Here is a 27,089-nt window from a genome sequence, read left to right as displayed (position 1 = left end):
TTCAGGGAGGCAATGTTGTCATTTCTCTCTACCAAGTAGCCCAAATTATAGCACTACCCCCAGAATAAGGCAATCCTCAGTCTCTTTTGGATTCAGTGGACTCTTTTGAATGGGTGAACATCTTCCAGGGATGCTCAGATTTCTTTGTTCCTGCTTCTTTCCAAGACAGTGTTTGGGTTTACAGAAGGGCTGGTGCCCTCATGCAGCTGGATGGTGGGGCTTCTCACGTTGGGGCTCAGCTCCTTGCTATCTGCTGAAGGGAGTTTGTCTGCTTTTAACGCTGAGGGTTACTTGGCACCTGCTCCTGAAGCCTGTGGCGTATTTACCTCTTGGTAAGACCGTGTTCCCAGGGAACAGGTCATTGTCCCTTCCGGGATCTTTGCGATGTCACTTCTTGCCTCCCTGAAGCCTGACCATGAGTCTCATTTGGTTTCCAGCCTGAGCAGCCTTGGTTACAGGCTTAATTTGCCTTTGCCAAGTTGACCTTCTGTTCAGATCCAGTCAGACTCTCATCTCACTTCTGTGCCCCCTTTTGATGGCCTGTGGGCAGTCTGGTTCACCATGCCAAGGGGAAAAAGATCGTCAAATGGTTTTGTCCTGGCAGTTTAGTACAGAAGTAACCTATCACTTCCACTCAGAGCTTGTTGGCCAGAGCTGGTCACATAGCCCCACCCAACCACCAGGGGGCGTGGAAATCGCAATCCTCCAAGTGCCTGGAAGGTAGAAGAAGGGAAATAGTTGGCAACCATTAGTAATGACTACACAGCCCCCTACAAGGTGATCTCCCAAAATTCCAAATGGAAGCCAAGACAAAGCCTTTCCACAGCTTGCTTATTCCTCTCACTTTTCTGATCCCCCTGGGACTTCGTTCCTGAGCAAGGTGTCTGAATCACCCTCCCACCACCTTTTACCCTTCCTCCATTTCCTCTCTTTCCCACGATCCTCTGGGTTCCCATCTCTTCTTCCTGCCAAAGAGGGAGACATCACACGTCCTGTTTCCTATTTTCTCAGTTGGTCTTTGCCCTCCCTGGCTTCTCTAGGGCTTCATGGGATAATGATCACTGGCTAACAGGATTTACTGGAGAGGAATGAAAAACACAACAGTTTATCCTTGCAAAATTATGTCTGTGTTTATAATCTGCCCAGTAAGTATCTTATGGTGGCCACAATTTTGCCATAGTATTTTTCCAAGAGTAAGTACTGCCTATGACGTACTTGGCAACTTCCCAAAAGATATGTGGAAGCCCTTCCAAGCACTATCCAAATTCAAAAATAGTTGTCTAGCAAATTCCACTCTGTTCTTTTCCAAAGTAATTCACTTTTATATCATGTATAATATACAGAAATGTTCATGAAAGTTATTTATTTAACAGTATGTATCCTTGACATACACCATGATGTCTTTGTTTACTCCACTTTTAATAAATATTATTGGCATCCCTATGGAGATATATTTTATCCCATTACATACTGCTTTACTCATCCAATGCAATTACATTGCCTCTTGTAGGGATATTCCCTTTTTCTTGTTTGGAGTCACTGATGAAAGACGTACCAAGTGAGGTGACCTTCAATCCTGCCAAAGGGGTGAGGTTCAATTAGCAACCTTTCATGAGGCATCTGGGATCACTGATGATACATGGATCCTATGTTAAATCAAAGCACACAGGAGTCTTGAACTTCTGGTTTAACTTGTGGCACAGAGACTGGTCCAGGAAGACCACAGCCAGTGACAAAGGCTAATGGAATATCTCAGTGGACCCTGTGGTCAGCTACTCCCACCTTTGCTCTGAACATTAATGAGGAGCTTCTGGACTAGGGGCTGACTGGAAGATGGTATTTCAGGGGTTCCCTGTCCTCTCTGTCCTGTGATCCTTGCAGTAGACTCTTCCCTTGTTGCCATGTTTCCTCCAAGGAAATCCAGTGGAGCAGGCTTTTCTCCGACACAAAATAATGCCATACTTTGCTGGGGATGAATGCCTACACCCCAGAAAAATGCACGTTTGTCAGTAGTATTTACATTTTGTGATGTTTAGACCTCATCCGTTTTGCATTCTCATTTTACTACTCTATTTTGTATAGCAGCTCGTCTGTACATATCTCTTTTTATCCAAGGCTTCCACAGTGTGCTTACAAATTGTAATGAATTCAGCTACATAACATCACTAAAGAAAATGTAAGTTTTACCATCAATGGACTTTTTTTCCAAAGGCTTCTGGCTAACTGAGCAGTCAAGTATGGATGGATAATTTAGTACTCATGGTTTTATTTCTAAGCATGTCACCCTTGCATTTCCTGACATGATCCTACACTGAATTTAATTAAAAAGAAAAAGGAGCTCTTGCCTTAAGAAGAGTAACGGTGTGTCCCTGGGAAGTGGTGGGGGCCTTGGAGCAGAGTGCCTGGCCTCCTGCCCTTCTGGGCATCCTGGATTCCCCACTGCTCTCTACATATCAGAGGGAGATGCAGCTATTCTGAGTGGCCTCAAGAATGATCTGGAATCATATCTGTTCTGAATAACTCAGGGGGCCTCTGAAAGATGCACAATGATGCTTTTATAGAATTAGACCAGATCTCAGAGCTGCATCTCTCATAAACATGAAGATTTCACGGGAGATGCACGAATAAACTTGGTCATACATTTTATTCAGTCATGCATGAGGTATTTAGTACATGTTCGGATGGTTTATAGGCTTGCTGGGCAATTCGTATTTTATTTCTAAGGTGAGAAATTAGCAAAATCATCTTATAGTCTTGTCAATACAGAACTTCAAACACATAAGAACTGCAAAGCCTGAGATCAACTCAGATCTGAATGCCTCTCTACTGTGTGTTTCTTTAAAACTTGGTCAGGAGTGTCTATGAGAGAAGCAAAACAAAACACACAGTAGCAATGGATTTTTGTTTATTTTATGCAGAAAGAGCTGCAGCGATGAATGTTAATTGCCAAGGGCATTGAAAGTTGTCCCTCGGGACACTGCACACAGAACTTAAGGGAGTCACGTGTGAACAGTCACACTGTGCTTTTTTTCTTTAATATCACTGGCATTTAATTTGAATCACAAATTAACAAGTATACACTTATTTTTTATTTAATTTTAAATTGTCTGTTTACAAAACCATTATAGGGTATGTCTGCATTTAGTACAGGAATCTGTTTTACAATTAGGCAGCTCTGTGTGATTTTTTCATTATGGATGCACTTTTTGGAAAACTACGTGTTATCTCCTGCTCAGGCTGCTAGCAGACTGCAGGAAGCACAGCAGAAAGGGAATCAGAGGTTACCTAGACAGGTCCAGAGGGAGGATTTCTGCATTTTTTACATCCTGATAGCCAGAAATGGTATATGTAGATAGTTGGAATTGCTCCTTAAGAAATCAGAGCTGGAGCAAATGCTTAAATTTCCCTCAGCAATGTAGGCAGGGTTGTGACAAAAACACCAATATATAAATCCCAGAGATCTCTGAGTGGGATGGTCAGGGAGCATCCCCAGGGCCTGCCGCCCTATGGCCCCTTTTTCCTGGGAACATCTGTTACTCCTGCTTATCTCACCCTCTCCCCACTCACCCAGCCCCGCCTGGAATCTGGAATGAGTTTTCTGTGAATTAAGATGCATTTAAGTGAGAAAAGAAATACACAGAGCTTGATGAGCTCCCATTTGAGACAATGTAATGAAGATCTTGGAGGGAAACTTCCCTTGATTACAGTTTCAATTTAGCCATTTACTTGCTTGACATTTAGATGCCCTGGAGATAGGTTAGTCTGTTCACTTCAAATTATCCACTTGACTTTGCTCCCTTTGGTATCTTTCTGCTCTGGACCTTGTTCCAACTTGAAGAAGGCATGAGCTATTCTCCTTTTCAACTCTGGGTAATTTCTACCTCTGGGTAATTTCCCCCTCTGCACAAAGCTGACACTCATTATGACAGTGCATGCCCCGTGGCCACCAGGGGCAGGGGTCATTTTCATCTTGATTAGTGACCAGAATAATTAAGGCCCTAGCTGAGAGTTTCCTGTTCAGCCTTTCCTCTCCCCAAAGACACAAGTCACTGCCTGTGTCTGAGCCAACGAAAGGTGGGGGAAACAATCACACAGGGATAACTAGAGACAGAAACCTTCCAATATATCTGCCAGTATATCAATATAAAAGACAGTCTGGTATTGATAAGCAAACAATACTGAATAACTGACAAATCGCAGGGATATGTTCTTAGAAGGGGTACAGAATGAAAAGGGAGCTAAGCTTTTATAAAATACCCTCACCTGAACCTAAAATGATTGTTTTTTGCTTGTCTGCAAAGCAGAGACTGTAACACCCGTCCCACTTGCCGGGTGCATGGAGGAGTTGTGAGGTAGCACTTAGAGCATCTGGGAGGGTCCTGAACACATCACATGCTTGTGACAAGTTTTGGCTTTCCTCATTTTCTCTCCTTTATCTAGTATAAAGTGGCAGGTAACGGCCCATTCAGTAATGAAAAGACTGCAATGCCCCACACTCTGGATGTCACCCCTCTTTCACCATGACTGTCTCCCATCTTGCGATCGTGTATGGGAGAGAAAGTATTGTGCTAGATGCTCTAACACAGCTTCTTGTTGAATTCTCATTGCAGCCCTAAAGCATACCTATCACACTTTGCTGGGAGGGATGTTTTGTGTTCAGTGTCCTAAGCTGTGGAACCTTGTTCTGTGCAAGTCAGACCCTCTGGACATGTTTTCCTTTGTATGAATTGTGACACTTTATTCAACTAAGGGGCTGAGGCAGGAGACAGGACGGTGACAATGGAAAAAGACAGTCTGTGGTGTGGTCAGGGGAAGAGCTGGGTGGGAGGGCAAGTGCCTTTCTTGTGGGTTCAGCACTGGTGACTCCAAAACAGTAATTGCAAATCCCTGGGCTCTGTTTCAGGGGGTGTTGGTTCCCAGGGGGAATTTACTGAAGATTTGCAACATTGAATAATGCAGGCTGATCAGTTTCAGAACCACTGCTCTGCAGCTAAGAGCTGGTGGGGCGGCTGTGCTCAAGCGTACCCACTTTAATGTTGTTTCAGTGTATTTTGTTTTGTTTTCCATTACAGAACAGTATCTCCCTTACCCGTCAGTAAAACTGTTCGGGGCTCCCTAACAGTCCTCAGGTTATGTCTGTGCATTTCCCACTTTTTCCAGTCATTAGAAAAAAGGGCATCTACCCCGGTGGACTGCGTGCATGGGCGAATGCACAGTAATTCAACATCATCACCCTACAGGGGTCTGGGGATTACGCCGTGGCTGTGTTACCCAGCTGAAATGAATTGCTTTGCAGCACAGGGAATTCTGCAGTTTCATTACTTTATCAGAATACCTACTTAATCATATAGCTTAATTTGCATACCAGTAGCACCTTCTCACCACAGGTAAGGAATGTGAAATGTTCAAGGTTGATTACCTGCAGATGGTGAAGAGTGGTTGACAGAGACGTGGCTGCATCTGTGGGAGAGGCTGGTCCCAGGGCAGATGCTGGAAGCATGCTGACGCTTTTTCCTCTGTTGCATTTCTGTACATGTGGTACCCGTGTTGATGATACTTCCCGCTTCAAGAGAGATTAAAGATGACAGAGAAAGATTGTGAAATGCAAAAAGAAGTATCTTCAGTACATTCTTTACAACCTTGATACTAAGAATACAGGACATTTAGCAGTTTCTCAGAGATTGAAACTGATTCATATAACTCTTCAAATGTAGAACCTTTAAGTTAAAATGATCAGCTAAAAGCCAACACCTAATTTCTGACTTCTTTTGGCAATTATTATAAAATTACAGGCAGTTGCAGAGTAATGTTACTTGGGACTGTTAGTTAACCCTCAGCTAGAACCCAGAAGGACTTAGCATTCATCAAACATTAGATGGGACCTTTGCACAAATCAGTAGAAGTAGCAGGGAGGTGTTGGGTGGTGATCAATCTTGTTATTAAAGACAAAGAAAGACTGAAAACTATCACAGGTTGGAAGACACTAAGGAGACAAGGTGACTAAATGCAATGTGGGATCCTGGAACAGAAAAAGGGAGTTAGTGGAAAAACTGGAGACATCAAAATAAAGTTTGTCATTTTGTTACCATTGTACCAGTGTTAATAGCTTAGTTTTGATCAAAATACCATGGTGATGTCAGATATTAACATTAGGACACACTGAGTAAAAAGTAGACAGGAACTCCCTATCCCATCTTTGCAACTCGTTTGTAAATCTGAAATTATTTCAAAATAAAAAGTTTAATAATGCATTACAGAACAGCCAGAATTGTGGCATGTTTAAGATGTGGATCAAAGGAAAAGACATTGTGCTTGTGGTTGAGAGGAAGTTTTGGAATTTTGGAATAAAGATTGCAGGAAATGAGGAAATCATAGAAAGAATCTGAGTTTTAAAGAATTTGTAAGCTTTAAATTTTGCTAAGGGTTATACACGTAGTGCCGTTAGCGGAGGACATAGTGAAGCAACAGATGTGCCCACTTGCTAGTTTCACCTCCACACCCTGATGTAAGCGCTCCACTTCCATTTTCCTTTGAGCTGTCTTGTAACCATGTCACACACCTCCTGACATGTACTTGGTCGTAACAGCTTTTGTAAACAGGACATGGATGTTAATAATAGCCCCTAATAAAAAAGATAATAAATGTTGTCTAAAGTGTCAGACCTTATTATGAGATCCTCAAATTAGATGTCAGGACAATGGGGAAAATTTTTTTTAAAGCTAGTTTTTATGTGTTAAGGACTGTTTACATGACACTGTGTTTTCTAGACATGGATAATTAGCAAAATATCAGTTCCAGAATGCATTTTAAACCTGTTTCCCAATTTTTATATTGCATAATAATTTAAATTCAGAAAATTTAATATGACATCTAAATCCAAATTCAAAACTCATGTTTCTGTTAAACTAGAAGAACAAAATATATCAATAATACATTCACAGGTATCCCTAATTCTTCGGGGTCTCACAGGCACTGGAGAAAACAAAGCACAGTAATTTCCACTCTGCGCCTATTGTCTTGAATACCTGAGAAACTCCTCCCCATTCACTTCCTCTGGGTTCTCGCTCACCCTCCTTGCTGCCTTTTTAGAACTCTCCCTCCCTGCACAGAAATCACTTTCTCCTCCACCCCTCCCATATTGCATTTCAAATTGTTCTTTGAAATGTCTGCTTCTCCTATGAGTCTGTAAGCACCATGAGTGTAGGGCTATGCCATAGCCATCTTTGTTATCCCAACATTCAACATTGTACTTCCTCATGCTGGGAATCCAGAATTAAGGTTTTCTAGCTTTATTTTCCAACAAAGGAAAGTTTGTTATTTTCCAACAAAGGAAAGTTTGCCCTTTGTTTATGTCCAACAAAGGGCAAGTCATGCATTGAAGCCAGTAACGACACTAGTTCCAAGCACTGATGTAATGGCATGGTGTTTAGTTGTCCACCTATTACATTAAGCAATTTCACTTAGCGGGACACCCCAATACCCGAGAGTCAGGGGTTATGAACTAAGAAACAAAACAATTAATATAGGCTTCATCCATTTACATTTAACCTGTGTTTTTATGTTGTGTTTGTGTGTGTGTATGTGAGTGTGTTTGTGTGTTTGTATAATTCTGAGGCATTATATAATGCAGAATTTGAAACTATGATTTTCATAAATCTTATTTATGACCCCATTCTTACAGGTTAATATAGATTTCAAAGATTTCTCTGTCTTTACCGGTTTTCTTATTTTTATCCCCACAAAAAGGAGCTGGTGGCTGGTCTCCCCTTGTGTCAAATAAATACCAGTGGCTGCAGATTGACCTTGGAGAAAGAATGGAGGTCACAGCTGTGGCCACCCAGGGAGGATACGGGAGCTCCGACTGGGTGACCAGCTACCTCCTGATGTTCAGCGATGGCGGGAGGAACTGGAAGCAATATCGACGAGAGGAAAGCATCTGGGTATGTGCTTTATTGAAAAGCAGTCTGTCGGAGTATGAATTATGCCAGTTACTGCATGTTGCTGCCCATCTGTCAGATCAAGTATAGAAACAGAGCCTCCTAAGTTACTTGAAAATGTTTCCACTGAATGTAAGCCAAATGTGACGTTCCAGAATACACCGTCCATGGCTAATTTATGAAATAAGTAAAACAATTTTATAATGTAGCGAAATATTGAAAATGTCTTCCCATTATTCCTTTAAATAGTGTGAAGTCTAAGGAATAAATAAGTCACATACGACTGATTTTATTTTTGTTTTATAACAAACACAATAGTTTATATTGCCTCAGCATTTTTAAATAAAGCGAATTCATTTTCTTTGTGCCCTCTGATAAACTGAAATTTCTGAAAGACCCTGAACATGTAAAAATAGATGTAATGGAGAGTCTCTCTGTGGAGGACTTGTTGAGGGATATGTTGAGTTCCTGCTCCAACAGGAACTTGGGCACCATGTGGCCCCTTGTAATTTATGGACAATAGATCCCTAGGATTCTTTGGAATCATAACTATTTTACATCAGTGACATAGTTCCTACTTCTGATTACATATCCATGCTTCTTTTAGAAGAATTAAATTTTGTTTGCTTAACTTTTTGAATATTAAAATTTATGTAATTTATTCTTTATTTAGCATTTCATATCTTTAAATCACAGTCTGCTCTGAATGAGAAGCTCTAAAAGTAGAGTGTTGTAAAGGTCTGCAGCAGGTTTGCAATTGGCTGATGGGGTGTGGCCTGAAGAAGATTCATCAGGTGGAGAAGAAATTACTTTTTTCTTCTTCTTAAAAATATAATTTAGATGGTTGCCAAGAGCCAGGGGAAGGGAGTAATGGACTGTAAGTGTTTTAATGGAGACAAAGTTTCAGTTTGAGAAGATGAAAAAGTTCTTGAGATGGAAGGTGGTGGTGTTTGCACAACAATGTGAATGTTAATGTCCAGAACTGTACACTTAAAAGTGGCTAAAATGCTAAACTTTTTGTTATGTATATCTTACCACAATAAAAAATACACAGTGTATCTTCCATTTAATTTAGGCTAAGAATGTTGTATAACTTAAAAAAATTTTTTTCTTGTCAGGGTAAGAAGAAAATTGTCAGCTAAAAAGCCGTTATGTCTTAGCACATAGCTTATCTATAAAAGTAACAGGCAACAAAATGATAATATTTGTTGTGTAACAAACTGCCCTCATTTAAATTTCCTTAGAACTCTGTAACTTATTATAACTTAATAGATTGTGGTCTACTTAATTTCTTATCCCTGGAGCTTTTATTAGTTAGTCAATAAATGTTGATGCAAATTGAATCAAGAAAAACTAGTTAGTTGTCTAATACTAGATAAAAGAACAAAGTGGGAAGGGCTATGTGAGTGTTTTTAGGGCTGGCTGACCTAAGGTTTCCAAACAAGTAATTGCCATGTGTATGATCCGAAGCAGATATTAATGTTGTGCTTATTCTAAGAACACCAAGTCCAAAGCAGGGTTAAGGTCAATATTGCTTAAGTAAGTTAAAGCTTAATGAAACATCTACTTACATAGAGAACTTTTGTTCAAAATTAAATATTATTTTTCAAAATTAGTTAACTAATAGTTAATGCCTACTTATTCTTCATTGTATTAATTAAGGTTCATATTTTCGCCCCGCTCCAATCCCATTTGATTGAGCAACTCTAACAATTCTTGTTTTTAGTTAAGCAGGTTGGAGAGGAATCATATGTAAGCATCACCCTCTGCTGATTTCTTTAAAGGTCAGGCACCCTTGGGGAAGTAGGGTCAAGAATATAGTGGCATTATTAATCCTAGATCATGCAGGTGAGGACAGAAGTGGACCCCTCAATCCTATCCATCCTATCACACAATAAACATGGGTAAAGTGGCCTGCCTTACACTCCTGCTGAGCTTGCATCCCTCCCTGTGTCCCCAGCACTTCATGGTGCCTGGGGCCGAGCACGTTGGTAAATGTTTGCTGAATTAAAACGAATGAGTGGAATCTACGTTCTGGCAGGATGCCTTCCTTAGCTCCCTGCTCTGTGCTTCTCTGTAGCCCTTGGTCTCAACTTAGTGATCCTTGAAGCTCCAGTGGAGGTGTTTCTCCTCTCTTACATTTTGAGCTCCTTTAGGAAAAGGGCTCATCCTCACATCTTCTGCGTGCACCACCGTGGGTTAAGTGAATTCATCTCCTAATCTGGGCCCAACTATACACAACTGGCATTGACAGCAGTAAATCACACTAGTTGATGATTCTGACATTATACTCACAGTTTCTTTAAAAATTGGGCTGGTTTGGCTGCTTTCCAGACCTCTCACAAAATGTCAGCTGCTCTTAAAAATCAACCATACACTTTACCAGAGGTTCTACCCCTTCTTCACGTGGTTGTTTTAGATATGAATTGCTGATGTTAACTTGAGAATGAATTTAAATTTTAAAAAATGTCCTTGAGATATTATACTCTTCATTAGTGAAAGTAATATGTTTATTATTCATGGTGCCATTTACTTAATTTCCTATCACTGCTTTAACACATTTTCATGGATTTAGTGACCTAATACAAGACAGAGTTATTATGTCATAGTTCTGTAGGTCTAAAGTACAGTAGACCTGGCTGGGTTCTCTGCTTAAGGCATTTTTCCTGGAGGCTCTGGGGAAGACTTGTCCTTCAAGGTGTCTGGAGATTCCCAGAACCTTCCCCAGGTTCCATGATTTGCTGGGAGGATTCACAGGACCAGTGTGTAGTCATACAGCTATGATTTAGCAGAGTGAAAGGACACAGAGCAAAATGAGCAAAGGAAGAGGGTGCTTGGGGTGAAGCGCAGAGGAAATCAGGCGCAGGTTTCTAGAGTCCTCTCCCAGGGAAGTCATACGGGACTAGCTTAATCGCCCAGCAGTGAGTTATAGAAACCCACATGGAATATTACCAACCAGCTGAGCTCATGTACTGGGGGCTGGTCATGTAGGCACCCTCTGCCTTGCGTGTAACAAAATCCCAGGCTCCCAGAAGGAAGGCAGGTACTGAGTATGAACCACAGTGTTTGAGCAAACATTAGGCACAGTAAGCCACCTTTCTCATTAGAGTCTTGGGAATGGGCCAGCCTTGCAAGCAGGCCTTTCAGAGGGCAGCAGTCAGGACTGCCCTCCTGATGCTTCTGCATACACACTCACGCACTTCCTTGTGGGTGTAGGACTGAGACACTGATCTCCTGTAGGTTGCCAGCTGGGGGCTGGTCTTTGCTCCTAGAGGTTTCCCACATCCCTTATGCTTTCTGTGTGGCCTGTTCTTGCAGCAGGGGGTCAAGTCCCTTTCATCTTTAAATCGCTCTTTGTTCTTGTTCTCCTTCTGCTGCACCTCTCTGATTTCCTCTTCTTCTAGCTGGAGAAAGTCCTCTACTTTAAGGGCTCATGTGGTTAGACTGGATCGACTTGGGTAATCCAGGACAGTCTTCCTAACCATAATCCCATCTGCAGAGTCCCTTTTGCCATGCAAAGTAACATATTCACAGTCCCTTTCTTTAGGGCCTGGACATCTTTGAGGCCTTTCTGCCCACCCCACTATATTTATACATCTCTGATTTTTTTTTTCTTTCTGCATTTGGTATCCTTTCCTAGCAAACACGTTTCTCATTGGATCTGAAGATGTTTTCCAGAGTCATATGAAGTCATGTTGCAGGGGTATCTGAGCACCTGCTCGCAGTTGGTGTGTCACAGGTGTCCCCCCTGAGAGGCTGCTGCCCCGCCATCACTAGTGTAGCTCTCACCCACAGCAGTGTCCCCAGCTTGTGGCCTCGCTGATGTAACCTTGACCCCCAGCAAGAAAGACTGTGTATTGGCTTTCTTCTCAGGAAGCCTCCTTCTACTTTTATAAGAAAGTCCAAATCAAGCACTCCTTCTCTGGCCTTAAAAGTTTTGTGGATGTTCTCCCTGTCATAATTATTTTAAGTGACTTTTCTTGTTCTTCTGGGTCTATCTGCTGTCTGTGCTAACTTTGTCCACTAATACATGTTAACTCTTTCCAAATTCCGAAAACTCTGAGAAGAAGGTCTATCCTAACTCCTTACTGAAAATGGACATGAGATGATAATAAGACAAAAGGTCTTTACTTATGTTACTTTGGGCAAGTTGTCCATATGCTTTGCCACATGTCTGCCATGGAATATTAATTAATAAGTGAAATGCAATGTATACCTCTCTAAATTCTCAAAATTATAAAATTGAGACATGGCTGGCCACAAAGTCTTTGACTAAAGGATTTGAGGACTGCAGGTCCAGTTACTGAAGGCTAGTTATCCAAATTGACTTTCTTAAAAAAAGAAATTATGTTCTTCACTGGTGATATGTTCCACTTTAATATTTTTTCTTAATGAGTGACTGCTTCCATGGCTGAACTGGATTTCTATGTGAAAATAACCAAAAAAATTAAACAAATACTCAGATCTGTGAAATACATTCCAAAAGGGTTTTATTTAAATGGAAATATAGGCATGTGTCTTACATGACAGAAAAGGCATCACCATCTCTCACCAAGGGATGCACTACATCTCAGGACATACAAACTCTTTTGATGTGCAGAGTAAATGTCCTCACTTGAAATGTAGTGGAAGAAGTATCACTGTTTGAACAAGTTTAGAAGGGGTGCATTTCCTATATGATGTGAACAATCATGGTTTATATCGGTCATTTAGTAAACCAGGTGGCTTGACCAAGCTTGGTGCTAAACGTCCATAGGACTTAGAAGATGAGTTTGCAACTTCAGCCCAACTAAATCAGGAAGTGGCCAGAGTCTTAGGACGCTGAGGATCATAGAACAGCATTGCAGTGAGCAGTGCAGCAGATCAGTGGTCACTGACAGAGCTCACTAATGTTTATTTTCTACTGTTTCCCTGAGAATATGTCAGCCAACACTTACATCAATCTACTGTGACTCTGAGATTCATTACAAGAATTTTGTGGGGCAGCCCTTGCGAACCAGGATTCTTACCTGCAAGCTAATGTGAGCTCTGAGCTCCCTGGGGGCCTCTGGACCAGGCTGGGGAGAGGTGTGGGCGCCAACCACTGTCCTGCTCTGAGTCTGGGTCTGTGAGCATCCCTGGTGGGCAGGAGAGGTCTGTGAGTGGGCAGCCTAGAGCGCTGGCAGTATTCTAGAGGGGTGTTGGGGCAGCTCCATCACCACCCTCCTGGGCACCTATTTGGTCTTCTTGGGACCCTCTAGCAAGCCTTGTCCTTCCCAGACCACCTGCCTGCCCTGACTCTGTCTCTTCTCCCTCCCCGTTCCAGCTGTTTGGGAACAATGGGCTGACTCAATGAGAGCCAGGCCAATACCCACCTCTCCTCTCGGGAGACCGTGCCTAATGGTGTCCACTGCAATGGTGTCCTCTGTTGAGGCTTATCTGGCCCAGGGACCACTGGGTCCCTATTGGCCATGGGGACCTTTCCTCCTGCAATTCCTGGGTGTTTTTTCTTCTATTTTATCAATACTTTGTCTTCATTCTCATCTCCTTACTATTTCTCCCTCTTCTCCTCTATCCTTCTATTCTTTCCTTATGTATGTTTTTCACCTATCATTAAATACTTTTCTCCTTATTTCTCTCTTCTCTCTCCATTTTTCCCTATATCCCTCTTCTATCTGTATTGTTACAAATTCTAGAAAATCAACTTGAATCAGTCTAGGTAATTTGGGAATCCGAGCACACGGAGAAGGGGAGGATTTAGCTGGGTCTCTGGAATGGCTGTAACTAAGAGGCAGCCCTGCCCTGTGCCTTCTGTGGATTAGCTTCTGGCATTCATTTTCCTATATTGGTTCAAAAATCTGAGGAAATGCTCGGACTTACTTGGCTCTGGCTGAGGGGAGTCTCAGATCTCACCACCTGTGAAGAGCTGATCTGATCAGGACGGCTCCCAGGCCACCCTACACTTAGCACCGAAGCCCCTGGATTGGGGGGTGGGGCCATGTAAAGACTTGATGTCCACCCTAATGGGGGCACTTAGAAGGGAGGGATGCTGGGAGGGCCATATTATCAAATTTCCTGTTCTTTGTCTCTCTCCATGACCTTTTGCTTTCTTTTCTATTTCTCTGCTTTCCTCTTCTTATACATCTTACCTTTCTACTCCTCGCCTTCCCTTTTTCTCTATGAATTAAAGGACCTAGATTGCTATGAGTCCTGCTACTCAACATGTAACCTACGGACCAGCAGCATCACCTGGGATCTTGATACAAATATGGAATCTCAGCCCCCACCCCAACCTATTGAATAGAATCTGCATTTTAACAAGATGAGCAGGGGATTCCAGTACAAGCTAGATTGTGAGAAGCACTGACTGGGATGAACCAAGTCCCATCTGTGGGGGAAATTGTTTTGCCCCTTAACTATCCTCCAGCTGCCTGGATCAGAGGAGACTGTGCCACCTGCTCTAGGATGCAGCTTATCCCACGCACGTGTTAGCCTGAACAGGTGATGCGGTGATGCTCTCTGTAACAGGGCCTCAGGAAGCTTGCTCCAGTGCCCTCTGACTGCAAGACACCCTCTTTCTCCCTGATAGTCACCAACCTAGGGGGGCGGAGCCCAGGTATTTTCTCATTGTTATCAGTGAATAACAATCAAGTGGTTAAAGTTAGTCCTATCTTTGAGAACTATAATATTTCCTGAATCGCTATACTCTGCATTCATTAGGAGTTTATTATTCATATTAAAAACCCATCAGAACTCTAATTCAGAAGTTATATCCTTTATGAATTTAAGATGGAAATTGTTATTCAAAATGCATTGAATTAAACTTAGAATTTAAGTGCATTTTTCTTCCTATGCAGGCCCTTTGTGTGAAAAAGGCATTCTTCTAGGAAAGGACTGGCAAAATATATTTGAGAAAAATAAGAAAAGAAATTACTTGAAATAAACATAAGTTCTAGTATAAATAATTCTATTTAATAGATTTCTTTCGCCTTGAAAAAATAGGTAGCAGTAGGTCCTTAAATGAATATAAAATAGACATAGCAAATCGTTTGAACCTTTGTTCTTCTTTAGATCATTTCCAACCTAGAACACCAAGTAGACTAATTAATAAGGCTAATTAATATTGTATTGAAAGATTCACAACAATCTCACAGTGCTCTAAGAGAGCAACAAAGGTGACCCCAAATTTGCAGGGCAGAAAAAAGACACGGAAATACTGGAAGCATGGGGGTTGGGAAGGGGACTGTTTGTTATACCTGCACCACTTCATTTATTTAAGAGAAAGAGCTGATGCACATATGGCAAAATATTTACCTTGTTAAAATAAATCTAGATTATCAGTACATGCATATCTGTTTTGGGGGGATGTTTGAAATATTGCATAATCAAATTACTAAAGAATATTGGATTCAGGTTTAAAAGAATTACGTTTACTTGGTATAAATAGAAAGATCATATGACTGTGTAGTTTCAGAATAAAGAGGGATAAGAACAGTGTCAAATCATAATAAGAAAAACTGGACTCAGAGATAAGGAGGGTTTGTATGTAAGGAAGCAGACACTCTGCTAAGTGTGAAGCTCTATTGGCAGAAGGAGCGGAAATTCTCTTGACAGAAATTCCTGCTAATTCAGTCATTTAAATATATGTTGGTTTATTTCAGGTCTAGGTTAATACATTTACTGCTAATGAGTTGATGACTCAACAGAGCCAAGCCCCACATCAGGTAGGAGGTTGCAAAGAAGGGTCCATCCTGCCACATCAGGTAGGAGGTTGCAAAGAAGGGTCCATCCTGCCACATCAGGTAAGAGGTTGCAAAGAAGGGTCCATCCTGCCACATCAGGTAAGAGGTTGCAAAGAAGGGTCTGCAGAGTGTGCCTTGGCTGTCTGAGGCTTGTGCCAGCTCCAGGCTTGCCGATTTCAAGTTTGGCTCTGAGTCTGGGTGGTTTTGGGCAGAATAGGAGCAGCATTTCAATGATTCTGTATCGATCTCTTCCATGTACTTGACCTTGTCAGGGACACGGCCCTCTCCTTCCTAACCATTCACCTCATTACGTCAAGCGCATTGATCCCCGAGGCAGTGACTTTGTACCATGGACAGTCTTGTTGATTGCACTTACCATTGTGGACCACAGTCGAATTTTCTGTACATGTCTCCCCCTCCTGGGCTCTGAGAGCCGTTAGATCAGGGGTTAATCTCCTCAGAGGGCCAGGCCTATTACAGATTCTCAATAAGGATTTGTTAGATTGAGTTAAGGAAAAGTTGCTGTTCTCAAACAGACCTCAACCCAGATGGTTAGTTAAGTTAAAACTTAGCCAACTGTGTGATGCTGCTTGTGTGATGGGAGGCTTTCGGTGCCAAGCCTAAGTGTAACAAGAGGCTTAACACTTCTTCCCCACAAAGTTGTACAAGGACGATGCCCTACTGAACCTGAGAGGTGGTTCCATTTGCGCTTCATTGCAGGTCTCAGTGACAATAGAGATAAAAGCTGGATTTGGTCTGTCGAAAACTCTCAGAGCAGCTGAAAAGGTTGAGGCAGAGAAGTGAATGAGACACCTGAGCAGCTACCACAAAGTAACCGATGGGTCCCTGGAAACCCAGGATCCAGTAACAACTGCCTCTTGCCAGGGCCAGCTGCATTCGGTGGGTGTGGAGCGTCCTTCCTTCCATTTGTCGATTACAATCCTTCCCAACTTGAAAACCTTCACTCAAATCCCTTTCACTCTGTACTAAAATTGTGTAGACACGCCCTTCTTTTTCTACTCCTAGGATTGTTCATTTTTATTTCTCAAGTATTACTTTTCTTTTGCCATATTTATTCACCTCGTGCTTATTTCACATCAATTCTGGCATCAGGGACTACAGCTTGTTTATCCCGATATCCTTTGTACCTACTTTATTGCTTTGCAAAAGTAACGATTTTGCTCATTTGAATTGCCAGGTGTTATCAGGTTGGGAGGGAGGGGTGTGGTGGTGAGTAGAATTTTAAATATGCAGCAGGATAAATAGCAACTCTTGAGACATCTTACAAATTACAGTTTTACTTTTCCTGGAATGAAGTAGTTCCAGAAGTGGTGTTATTAGAGATATATGGAAATTAGCATATATTTTATGAAAAAGGTAAATCTTAAACAGTAATATGAACAGAGTATGGCAGAGTTGTGGGGGAAATAGCTTTAGAAGTAGACTTTTTTATTCATTTGGGAGATGGCAAAAGTATTGTTTTTGATCAAGAAAAGTAAATGATGGAAAAAGTGAATTTTTACCAAAAAAGGTGCTCCGGCAGCAGACTCATTGAAAGGAAGTGCTGCAGAGCCAAGTTTTGGGAAGGTGGAAGGCAGGAGAGCCCAGGGAGCATCTCACCAGGCTTTCATGGAAATTCTTCCTCGTGACTGCAGTTCTGGCAGCTTAGCTTCATAGGATGTTGTACTAATAGTGGGTCTCATAGGGAACGACAGGCAAAGTCTACAAATTCTACAATTTGCACACATAATGTAAATGTACAGAAGGCACAGATACGGTATGTACTTCAGGCTATTCATGGGTGATTTCCTGGGTCTGTTGTTTTGACATAAAAGACTCAAGTGGTTTGGTACCAAACTAATTGGGATCTTGCGAAAATGGCCCCCAGCAGAGGTGGAGTGTTTAGAGCACTGCTGTGTTCACAGCCCTTGATAACTCCTATGGTTTCTGCACTCTGCAGTCCTATGCCACTTAACACTTAGAACAATTTTCTGCCTTTGATGCAGACCATATTTTATATATTTGTATAGACAAAAGCAATGATGAAATTTTAAAATTTTGCAAAACAGGAAGACAGGCTTTGAGTACTTTTTTTAATATTAATATCACAGTCTCAAACTCTGAGATGTTGAGAATTTCTGATCAGCAAACCTCAAACTTTCAGAGTGGCTAAGATTGGGGCAGCAGTTGAGAAGCTGGATGCTGTTCAAGCATGTTTAAGGGTCTCAGACAGAGAGAAATATTGGTTTAGACCAGGGGCCAGCCAACTTTCTCTATAAAGGGACAGATAATAAATAGTTTTGGTTTTGTAGACCATGCAGTCTCTGTTGTGACTGCTCAACTCTGCTGTTGTGTGAAAGTAGCCAGAAGCAATATGTAAATGAACGAGTGTGGCAGTGTTCCAATAAAACTTTATTTAAAAAGCCACACAGCCAGCTGGTTCTGGGTTTAGGTTGCTTACCCCTGGTCTAGTCCACTTTGTATCTATTTAAGGTATGATGTACGGCTTCAGTATGAAGAAATGAAAATTACAACATCAGTGTGACACAATGTAACCTCTCCCACTTGAACTCCACAAAACCTTTGCTAATACTCTTGCTTAGGACAGTCCTTTTCAAACTGTGTCCTAGAAAAACTTTCTTTTCATTTTAAATGTATGCATGTAATTTGATGTCTTTCAGAATAAGATATAGATAGTATACATCTGATCTATGATATTATTACATAGCACTTAGCATAAAACTAAGGTTAAAAAGAGAATCAATTTAAAGAAAACTATTAAACCAATAAGAAGTGTTATACTGAGTACTTAGTGAGTGCCTGACACTGCTTCATGCGCTTTATACATATTTATTAAACACATCCTCACAACAGCCCTCTTATGCCCAGTTTACAGAAAAGGACACTGAGGCATGAAAAGTTCAAGTTCACTATCCTCAAATCACAGAACTAGTTAGTGATGTAACAAGGATTTGAACCCTAGCTGTCTGGCTGCAGGGCCCACACTCAAACCACCTTAGCACAGTACAGAGGATTCATGTTGGAGGTGAATAAAGTGATGATACAGGATGGGGATCCTCTTCCTCAGGGCGTGGGAAGTAAGCACTCTCAGACAGTGCTGGTAGGAGCATAAAATGGCATAAGATGGGGATATGCCCAAAGCATATACCCAAAGCGGGATCTTGAAGAGATGTTTGTACACCCATGTACATCACAGCATTATGCACGTCCTTGGAGGACAATTTCTATAAACTTAAGTGTTCAAAAGCACCCGCTATTTAGAGCGCTGGAGATGACAGCCCAAAAGGAGTAATGCTTTTAAGTCCTGTCAATATATCGTCTACACCAAGTAACAATTCCACTTCTAGGAGTTAGTCCCACAGGAACACTCAGAGGTGCACAGAAAGTGCCTGTAAGAAAACTAAGTGCATTGTTTACAGTCAAGATCCAGTTTTCTGTCAATAGGTGAACACAAAGAAATTACGATACTCCATTTTATGGAATAATATAGTATTATATGGAATTCATTCCTTTGAAAACAATGAGGTTATTTAATTAATTGATCTGTTTATTTATTTGAGGTAACGCTGGTTTAAAACATTATATAAGTTTCATGTGTACAAGATTATCAAATGCATTTATTCATAATGAGATTTAAGAAACATTTTTTTTTACAGCTAGGAAAAGGGATGTATTTATTGTGCTTCCCTTAGAAATTTCCAAGATGAACATATACGTATGTGTGCATGTAAATATAATTAGACTATTTCTGGAAGCATACAAGATAAATTATTAATAGCATTTCTCATTCTGGGTAAAGATATGCCATGAGTACGCGATGAATGGTATTTTTAAACTACATGCGTATATTGCTGTTCAATTCAATACCAGGTTTTGAAAGGATTAGAGGAAAAAAAGCAAAGGAAATACAAAATAGTTTTTTAAGTGTGGTAAAAAAAACATAACATTAAATTTACCATCCTTACCATTTTTAAGTGTACGGTTCAGTGGTGTTAAGTATATTCACATTGTTGTGGAATAGATCTCTAGATCTTTCTCATCTTGTAAAGCAAACTTAAACCCACTAAACACAAATTTCCCTCCCCATCCCCTCAGCCCTTGGCAACCATCTCTCTACTATCTGTTTCAATGATTTTGACTACCGTAGATACTTCATATTAGTGAAATCATACAGTATTTGTCCTTTCGTGATGGTTTATTTCAAGTAGCATAATGTCCTTGAGTATCCATATTATAGCACAGGACAGAATTTCCTTCTTTTTAGGGCTGCATAATATTCTATTGTATGTATATCCCAGATTTTGTTTATCAGTTGCTATGGTCTGAATGTTTGTATCCCACCAGAATTCATACGTTGAAATCCTAACCCCTTAAGGTGATAGTATTAGTAGGTAGGGGGTTTTGGGAAGTGACTAAGTCTTCCACTAAGAAAGGGCTTAGTGACTCATAAAGAGGCTCCAGAGAGATCCCTACCTGATTCCAACATGAGAGAATGCAACAAAAGTCTGAGACCCAGGGCTTCCCTGGTGGCGCAGTGGATGAGAGTCTGCCTGCCAATGCAGGAGACACGGGTTCGAGCCCTGGTCTGGGAAGATCCCACATGCCGCGGAGCGACTAGGCCCGTGAGCCACAATTGCTGAGCCTGCGCGTCTGGAGCCTGTGCTCCGCAACAAGAGAGGCCGCGATAGTGAGAGGCCCGCGCACCGCGATGAAGAGTGGCCCCCGCTCGCCGCAACTGGAGAAAGCCCTCGCACAGAAACGAAGACCCAACACAGCCATAAATAAATTAATTAATTAAATTAAAAAAAAAAAAAAAAAGTCTGAGACCCAGAAGAGGGCCCTCACCCAAACTTACTGGCACCCTGACCTCAGACTGTCAGCCTCTAGAACTGTGAGCAATAAATTTCTATTGTTTGTAAACCACCCAGTCTGTGGTATTTTTTTATACCAACTTGAATGGACTAAGAGATTTATTCATCCATCTACGGGCAATTGGGTTGTTTGCACCTGTTGGCTATTGCGAATAATGCTGTGGTAAACATGGGTATACAAATATCGCATCAAGATCCAGATTTCAGTTGTTTTGGACATATACCCGGCAGAGGAATTGCTGGAGCTTATTATGCTAATTCTATTTTTACTTTTTTTGAGGAACCTTCATATTGTTTTTTATAGTGGCTGCACCATTTTGCATTTCCACAAGGGTTCCAATTTCTCTGCATCCTCCCCTAAATAGTGTTTTTATTTGGTTCCCTTACCCACTGAAATAGCCTCAAGATATGTGGGGAGATGCAATCCACATGGACCCTGAGTGCTTGTGTGCTCTTTCTAGATAGGCTAAGAGTGAGGGCTCTAGCTGCATTTTATCCAGGCCATTCTCAGGGTGTGCTAGAGAAACAGCAGCCCTGAGAGATGAGAGGCCAGCCTCCCCCAGACAAGGAGCAGGTCTGCATCTTCTCATTACAAGAGCAGTGAATCCCCCGAGCGTGGTGCTTGATCCTCTAAGGCAGCCCACTGCCTGCAGCATCATCCGTCCTGGACCCTTTGCATTACCTGTAGCACATAGGGAGGTTCATGGGAAACCGAGGCAGTATTCACTAAGCCGTGTCTCTGCCACGTGAACAGCTTCCAAAATGGTGCCATTTCTCAGATGCCTTTCTGGATGACCATGAACTATACGACGCTCAGTCTCTCTGTGCTGGTGTTTGGAATGCTTTCAGTTATCGTCTTTTCTCTTTCATGGTGCTTTTGTGCTGATCTTGTTTCCCAGATTATACACTCGACCTAAATTATGTCAAATATAAGATCTGTGTACTAACTGTTAGAAGTCAAACCATTTATATGGCCTTTTTATTAAACATAAAAAATATAAAAATATGCTCATTACTTACTTGAGATTTTCAGCTCAAATTGGGATTTAGACTTAAGTTTCCTTCATGTAAGTAGATTCTAAGTCATTTCCACAGTGAATATATTCCTAATACAGGCTTTTAGATGATATAGATAAGAGTAAGTACTATTTCAACTTAAGAAAAACCTTTTTGGGTGACTTTCTTCTTTTTTAAAAATTAATTTTATTGAAATAGAGTTGATTTACAATGTTGTGTTCATTTCTGCCATGCAGCAAAGTGATTCAGTTATGTATATATACACATTCTTTTTCATATTCTTTTCCATTATGTTTTATCACAGGATATTGAATATAGTTCCCTGTGCTATACAGTACGACCTTGTTGTCTATCCATTCTATATATAACAGTTTGCATCTGCTAATCCCAAACTCCCAATCCATCTCTCCCCCACCCCTCCTCACTCTTGGCAACTTCAAGTCTGTTCTCTATGTCTGTGAGTCTGTTTCTGTTTCCTAGATAAATTCATTTGTGTTGTATTTTAGATTCCACATAGAAGTGATAGCATCTGATATTTCTTTTTCTCTATCTGACTTACTTCACTTAATATGATAATCTCTAGGTCCATCTGTGTTGCTGCAAATGGCATTATTTCATGCTTTTTATGGCTGAGTAGTATTCCATTGCATATGTGTACCACGTCTTCTTTATCCATTCATCTGTCGATAGACATTTAGGTTGTTTCCATGTCTTGACTATTGTAAATAGTGCTGTAATGAACATTGGGGTGCATGTATCTTTTCTAATTATAGTTTTCTCTTGATAAATGCCCAGGAGGGGGATTGCAGGATCATATGGCAACTCTATTTTTAGTTTTTTGAGGAACCTCCATACTGTTTTCCAGAGTGGCTGCACCAGTTTACATTCCCAGCAACAGTGTAGGAGGGTTCCCTTTTCTCCATACCCTCTCCAGAATTTGTTATTTGTAGACTTTTTAATGATGGCCATTCTGACTGGTGTGAGGTGGTACCTCACTGTAGTTTTGATTTGCATTTCTCTAACAATTAGCAGTGTTGAACATCTTTTCATGTGCATGTTGGCCATTTGTTTGTCTTCTTTGGAGAAATGTCTATTTAGATTTTCTGCCCATTTTTCGATTGGGTTTTGTTGTTGTTGTTGTTATTGAGTTGTATGAGCTGTTTGTATATTTTGGAAATCAAGCCCTTGTTGGTTGCATCATTTGCAAATATTTTCTCCCAGTCCGTATGTTGTCTTTTCATTTTGTTTATAGTTTCCTTTACTGTACAAAAGCTTGTATGTTTGATTAGGTCCCATTTGTTTACTTTTGCTTTTATTTCTATTGCCTTGGGACACTGACCTAAGAAAACATTGGTACTATTTACGTCAGAGATTGTTTTGCCTATGTTCTCTTCTAAGAGTTTTATGGTGAGGTGGCTTTCTTCTGGCATATATAAGGGTAAGCTAGGGCTTCCCTGGTGGCGCAGTGGTTGAGAATCTGCTTGCCAATGCAGGGGACACGGGTTCGAGCCCTGGTCTGGGAGGATCCCACATGCTGCGGAGCAACTGGGCCCGTGAGCCACAACTACTGAGCCTGTGCGTCTGGAGCCTGTGCTCCGCGATGGTGAGAGGCCCACGCACCGCGATGAAGAGTGGCCCCAGCTCACCGCAACTGGAGAGAGCCCTCGCACAGAAACGAAGACCCAACACAGCCAAAAATAAATAAATAAATTTATTTTTTAAAAAAAGGATAAAATCAATCAGTTCAATTTAAAAAAAATAAAATAAAAAAAAATAAAAGGATAAGCTGTCTCTGAGATTATATTACATTGGTTTGGATGCATGGACAGGAGTGCATCTGTCTGCCATGCACCCTAAATCCCTATAGGGTGAGCTCCGGACCTGAAGCACATGACTCATCTTCCAGTCATTTTCCCAATTACCCTGTGGTATGCTTGAAAACCTCTGCTTATTTTATTGGCATACTCTACCTTTCACTTTGTCCTTGAGGAGGGATCAGTTAAGAGCTAAGGAAGAGCAGTTTTGAAGAAGAGTCGAAGGTCAGGGCATTTTTCTAGAAGGAGCTGTGCATAAGAAAGAAGAAGGGCAGGTGGTGGAAATACCAGAACTTAGCCTCACACTACAGCTATGGCCAAGGGAGAGAAGTTCAAAATAAATAATGTTTGATGTGCATTAGACAAATGAAGTTTATTTGGATTTGAACTCCTGTCTTCTCTTTTGTGTTTTTTAATGTTCTTAATCATTCAACCTGAATGGCTTATCTTCCTCTCAGAACTTTGAACATTTTAATGATTCAGTATCCTTCTTTTTTAGAAGAGAGAGAAGAGAAAAATCACTTGAGCAGTGGAAAGAGATCCCTGGGGAGCTCTTGTGTGTGCTGCAGCAAATGCTTTATTAGCTAAAGTTCCCACTGATGGAAAATTCAGACATAGGAAAAGCTCCTACATATTGGAAGAAAAAATTTGAGAGTTACCAAAAAATATCGTCAGAATGGAATGCAAAATTACTGTGGCAACACTTTTTCATCCATATATACCCAAGTAATAATAAGTGAAATGGTCAGTGAATTACATTGCCAATAATTTTCTATCCTTAGATTAAATAAATAATAAATACATGAGTCACTTATTAAAGGAACCTGACTGTGATATCTAGGGTCTTTTGAAAACCCTCCCCTGTCAAACAGTACAGGGCACCTTTAAACTGAAAGGAATTAAATCTCTCCCTGTATTAGTTTCCTAGGGCTGCTGTAACAAAGTACTGGAAAATGAGGGGCTTAAAACAACAGAAATTTATTCTCTCATAATTCTGGAGGCTGGAAGTCCAAAATCAGTGTCTTGGCAGGGCATGGGCAGGGCAAGGGTCTCGGGAGAATCTCTTCCAGGTCATTCTCTTAGTTTATGATGTTGTCAGTAATTCTTGGAGTTCTTTGGCTTGTAGATCATCACTCCAATCTCTGCCTCCACTGTCATGGGGTGTTCTCCCTCTGTGTCTTTATTTCATCTTCCCTCTGTGCATGTCTCTTCTCTTCTTGTAAGGACCCAGGTCATATTGGATTAGGGTCCACTGTCATGACCTCATCTTAACTTGATGACTTCTGCAAAGACCAGATTTCCAAATAAGTTCACATTCACAGGTTCCGGAGTAAGAACTCCAATATATCTCAACGTGAACATGACAGTGGCCTGGAAGGACAGAGGTGGCTATAGTCAAACGATGCTTACCGTAAAGGAAAAGAGGCACTTTCTCATTTTGTTTGTTGTGCCCACTTTTTGTAAGGGAAGAAGAAGATTAATCTGGAATTGATGAGAAATTGATAAGAAATGCTCTGGACACCATGGCAAATGGAATGTGAGAAAATGAGCAAACAACACCCCTGAGTACTACAAGGAGTGGCATCTAGAAAGGGAGGCTGGAGTTTGTGTCAAGGTTAAGAACCGTGGTTGGTGTCTGACATTTACTGAGTGTTTATTGTGAGCCAGGCATGGTTTTAAGCATTTCAGGTGCATCATATCATTTAATCTTTCTCCATGAGTGTCTTCATTTTACAGACGAAGAAATTGAGGCTCAGAGTTACACAATGGTCAATTTCTGTGTTACTCTGGAATATTCTAAGGTATGATCGAAGTAGCCCTTTATTTTCCTGTTTATTATTATTATTAATTACGTGCGGTGAAATAGATTCCCAGAGCACACAGAAGAAAGAGAGGATGAGAGGGAGGAAGACTTTACAACGCAATCGTGTTCTTGGTGGGGCAGAAGCAAGTCTGGGTCACCTTAGGGCTGGGTTTAGGAGGTGAGGGTGCACCCAAGGGCAGTGGTCAGAAAAGACCTGGAGAACTGCTGACCTCAGGATCCTGAATGGACACCTATGTGCTGTGGTTTTGCTGTTGTCCCAGCCCAGGCTGTGGCTCTGTTCTTAGGGATCTGCCATCTTTGCTCAAGGTTCCACATAGAAACAAAGATGCTGGATTGTTTGGTGCCTTTGTGAATTCTGTCTCCCTTCTGGGAGTGAGATGTAGAATAGACACAGATGTTCCTGCCAGGTTTGGAAGCCAGCGATGAGGAGTTCAGCGTTGGACAAAACGCATTCCCTGCTTCATAAAGGGGTGTGGACTTGCTCAGCTCAGGACCTGGGGCGTCTTGGTTCAGGGAAATGAGAAACAGAGCAGTTCCAGGCCAGGCTTTGCTTTTCTGCCCTCTTATCTGGACACAACCTCTCTGAGCATCAGTTTTTCCTGAGTCTTTGTCCTTTACTGGTCCTTTGCTCGGTCATAGGAAGCCCTCAAGATGCATCAAGATGTATATTATTCCCTAAATCAATCTGAACCCAATGCTTGGTCCTCAAGAACTACCTTAGGCCAAGAATCAACCAGGGAAGGGGAGGAAGGATGAAAGGAGGATGCAGGGGAGAGGTGCACAGGTAAGGGTCCTAGCTCAGCTGTCACCTGCAGAACAGAAGCAAGTGGCCTTGATTGTTCACACCTCACTTTACCTGCCTCCAGATTGGAGCCTGAAGAGCTTGACTGAATTCAGTTCTCTCTATTAGAAAGTTGTTAGGTCATTTTCAAATTTCATTTTAATTTATTTTCTCATTTACACTTACTTTGGTTTTGCTTTCTGCTTTTTTCTCCTGATTTTGGCTTTATTACTTTCAAGTAACACTTTTCTTTCAATCACCATTTTCTTCTTCTTAATGCCAGTTTATGTTGTTTGCTAAGGGCTGATTTTGTTACCTTCACTCCTGTTTTGTCTATTTGACAGCCCCCTGAGATGATCTGTTTACTGCACTGTGTTCCCCAAGAAACAGTGGGGAAGCTGCCTAAAAGACAATCTCCTGGGAGACTTTCCGCTACCCGTTTTCAGTGGGAAGCAGTTTCAGTCAGAACTGGCTCGCTCATCATAGCTGGGTAATATAAGCATCCAAATCACAGGGGGTGGGAGCACGTGGCCTCTCGGTGTTTATCTTGATTGAATCATGGGTGTGTAACTTTCCGTCGTTCAGCTCTTGATTTGTATTAATGATTCAGAGTTCATTACCTTAAGGTAAAAAAGGTGTTCCTGCTGGCAAGAGCTAGATAAGATTGTGGGCAATTTGAGACTCTCACTGTGTGAAGTTGATGATGACTATATTCCCTGGTAAGAACTGAGAAATTCTGTCCTGTCCTGCCACCGCGTGACACCAAACAAGGTACAGTCGCAATGGGCTTTGTGTCACTGACATGAAATTGAGGGTGGGTGTGGTGGCACCCACCCAGAGTGCCCAGGAAATCTGCAGCAGTGGCTGGGACGAGTAGAGTTTCCCATTACCACAGGGAGTTCATAGGCAGGAAACTTTCTGTTTCTCATTGTATCAGTCTGGGTCTCATTGCTAACATTTCACCTAAATGAAAATGCACTTTTACTTTGTTTAAATTTTTCTTGTGGTAAAATATACATAACATATAAGTTACCCTTTTAAGTATTTTAAGTGGCATTAAGTACACTCACATTGTTGTGTCACTATCACCCCACTATTCATC

At 41.4% G+C, this 27,089-nt stretch overlaps 1 protein-coding gene across 15 annotated transcripts in view; it reads left to right on the top strand.

The window, feature by feature from the left end:
- LOC132368248 (contactin-associated protein-like 3) overlaps nt 1–27,089 on the top strand; it is a 256,094-nt gene that overhangs the window by 103,819 nt on the left and 125,186 nt on the right. For 14 of the 15 annotated variants that reach the window (XM_059927028.1, XM_059927026.1, XM_059927030.1 and 11 more), the window contains one exon: nt 7,747–7,940. In XM_059927028.1, the coding sequence (XP_059783011.1) occupies nt 7,747–7,940 (194 nt within the window). Of the gene's footprint in view, nt 1–7,746; nt 7,941–15,577; nt 16,559–27,089 lie in introns of those variants that run through there. The other variant, XM_059927035.1, reaches the window with a different exon arrangement.

Source organism: Balaenoptera ricei, chromosome 6, assembly GCF_028023285.1.
Source record: "Balaenoptera ricei isolate mBalRic1 chromosome 6, mBalRic1.hap2, whole genome shotgun sequence".
NCBI classification, from domain to species: domain Eukaryota; kingdom Metazoa; phylum Chordata; class Mammalia; order Artiodactyla; family Balaenopteridae; genus Balaenoptera; species Balaenoptera ricei.
This window is presented reverse-complemented; position numbering and strand designations above follow the sequence as displayed.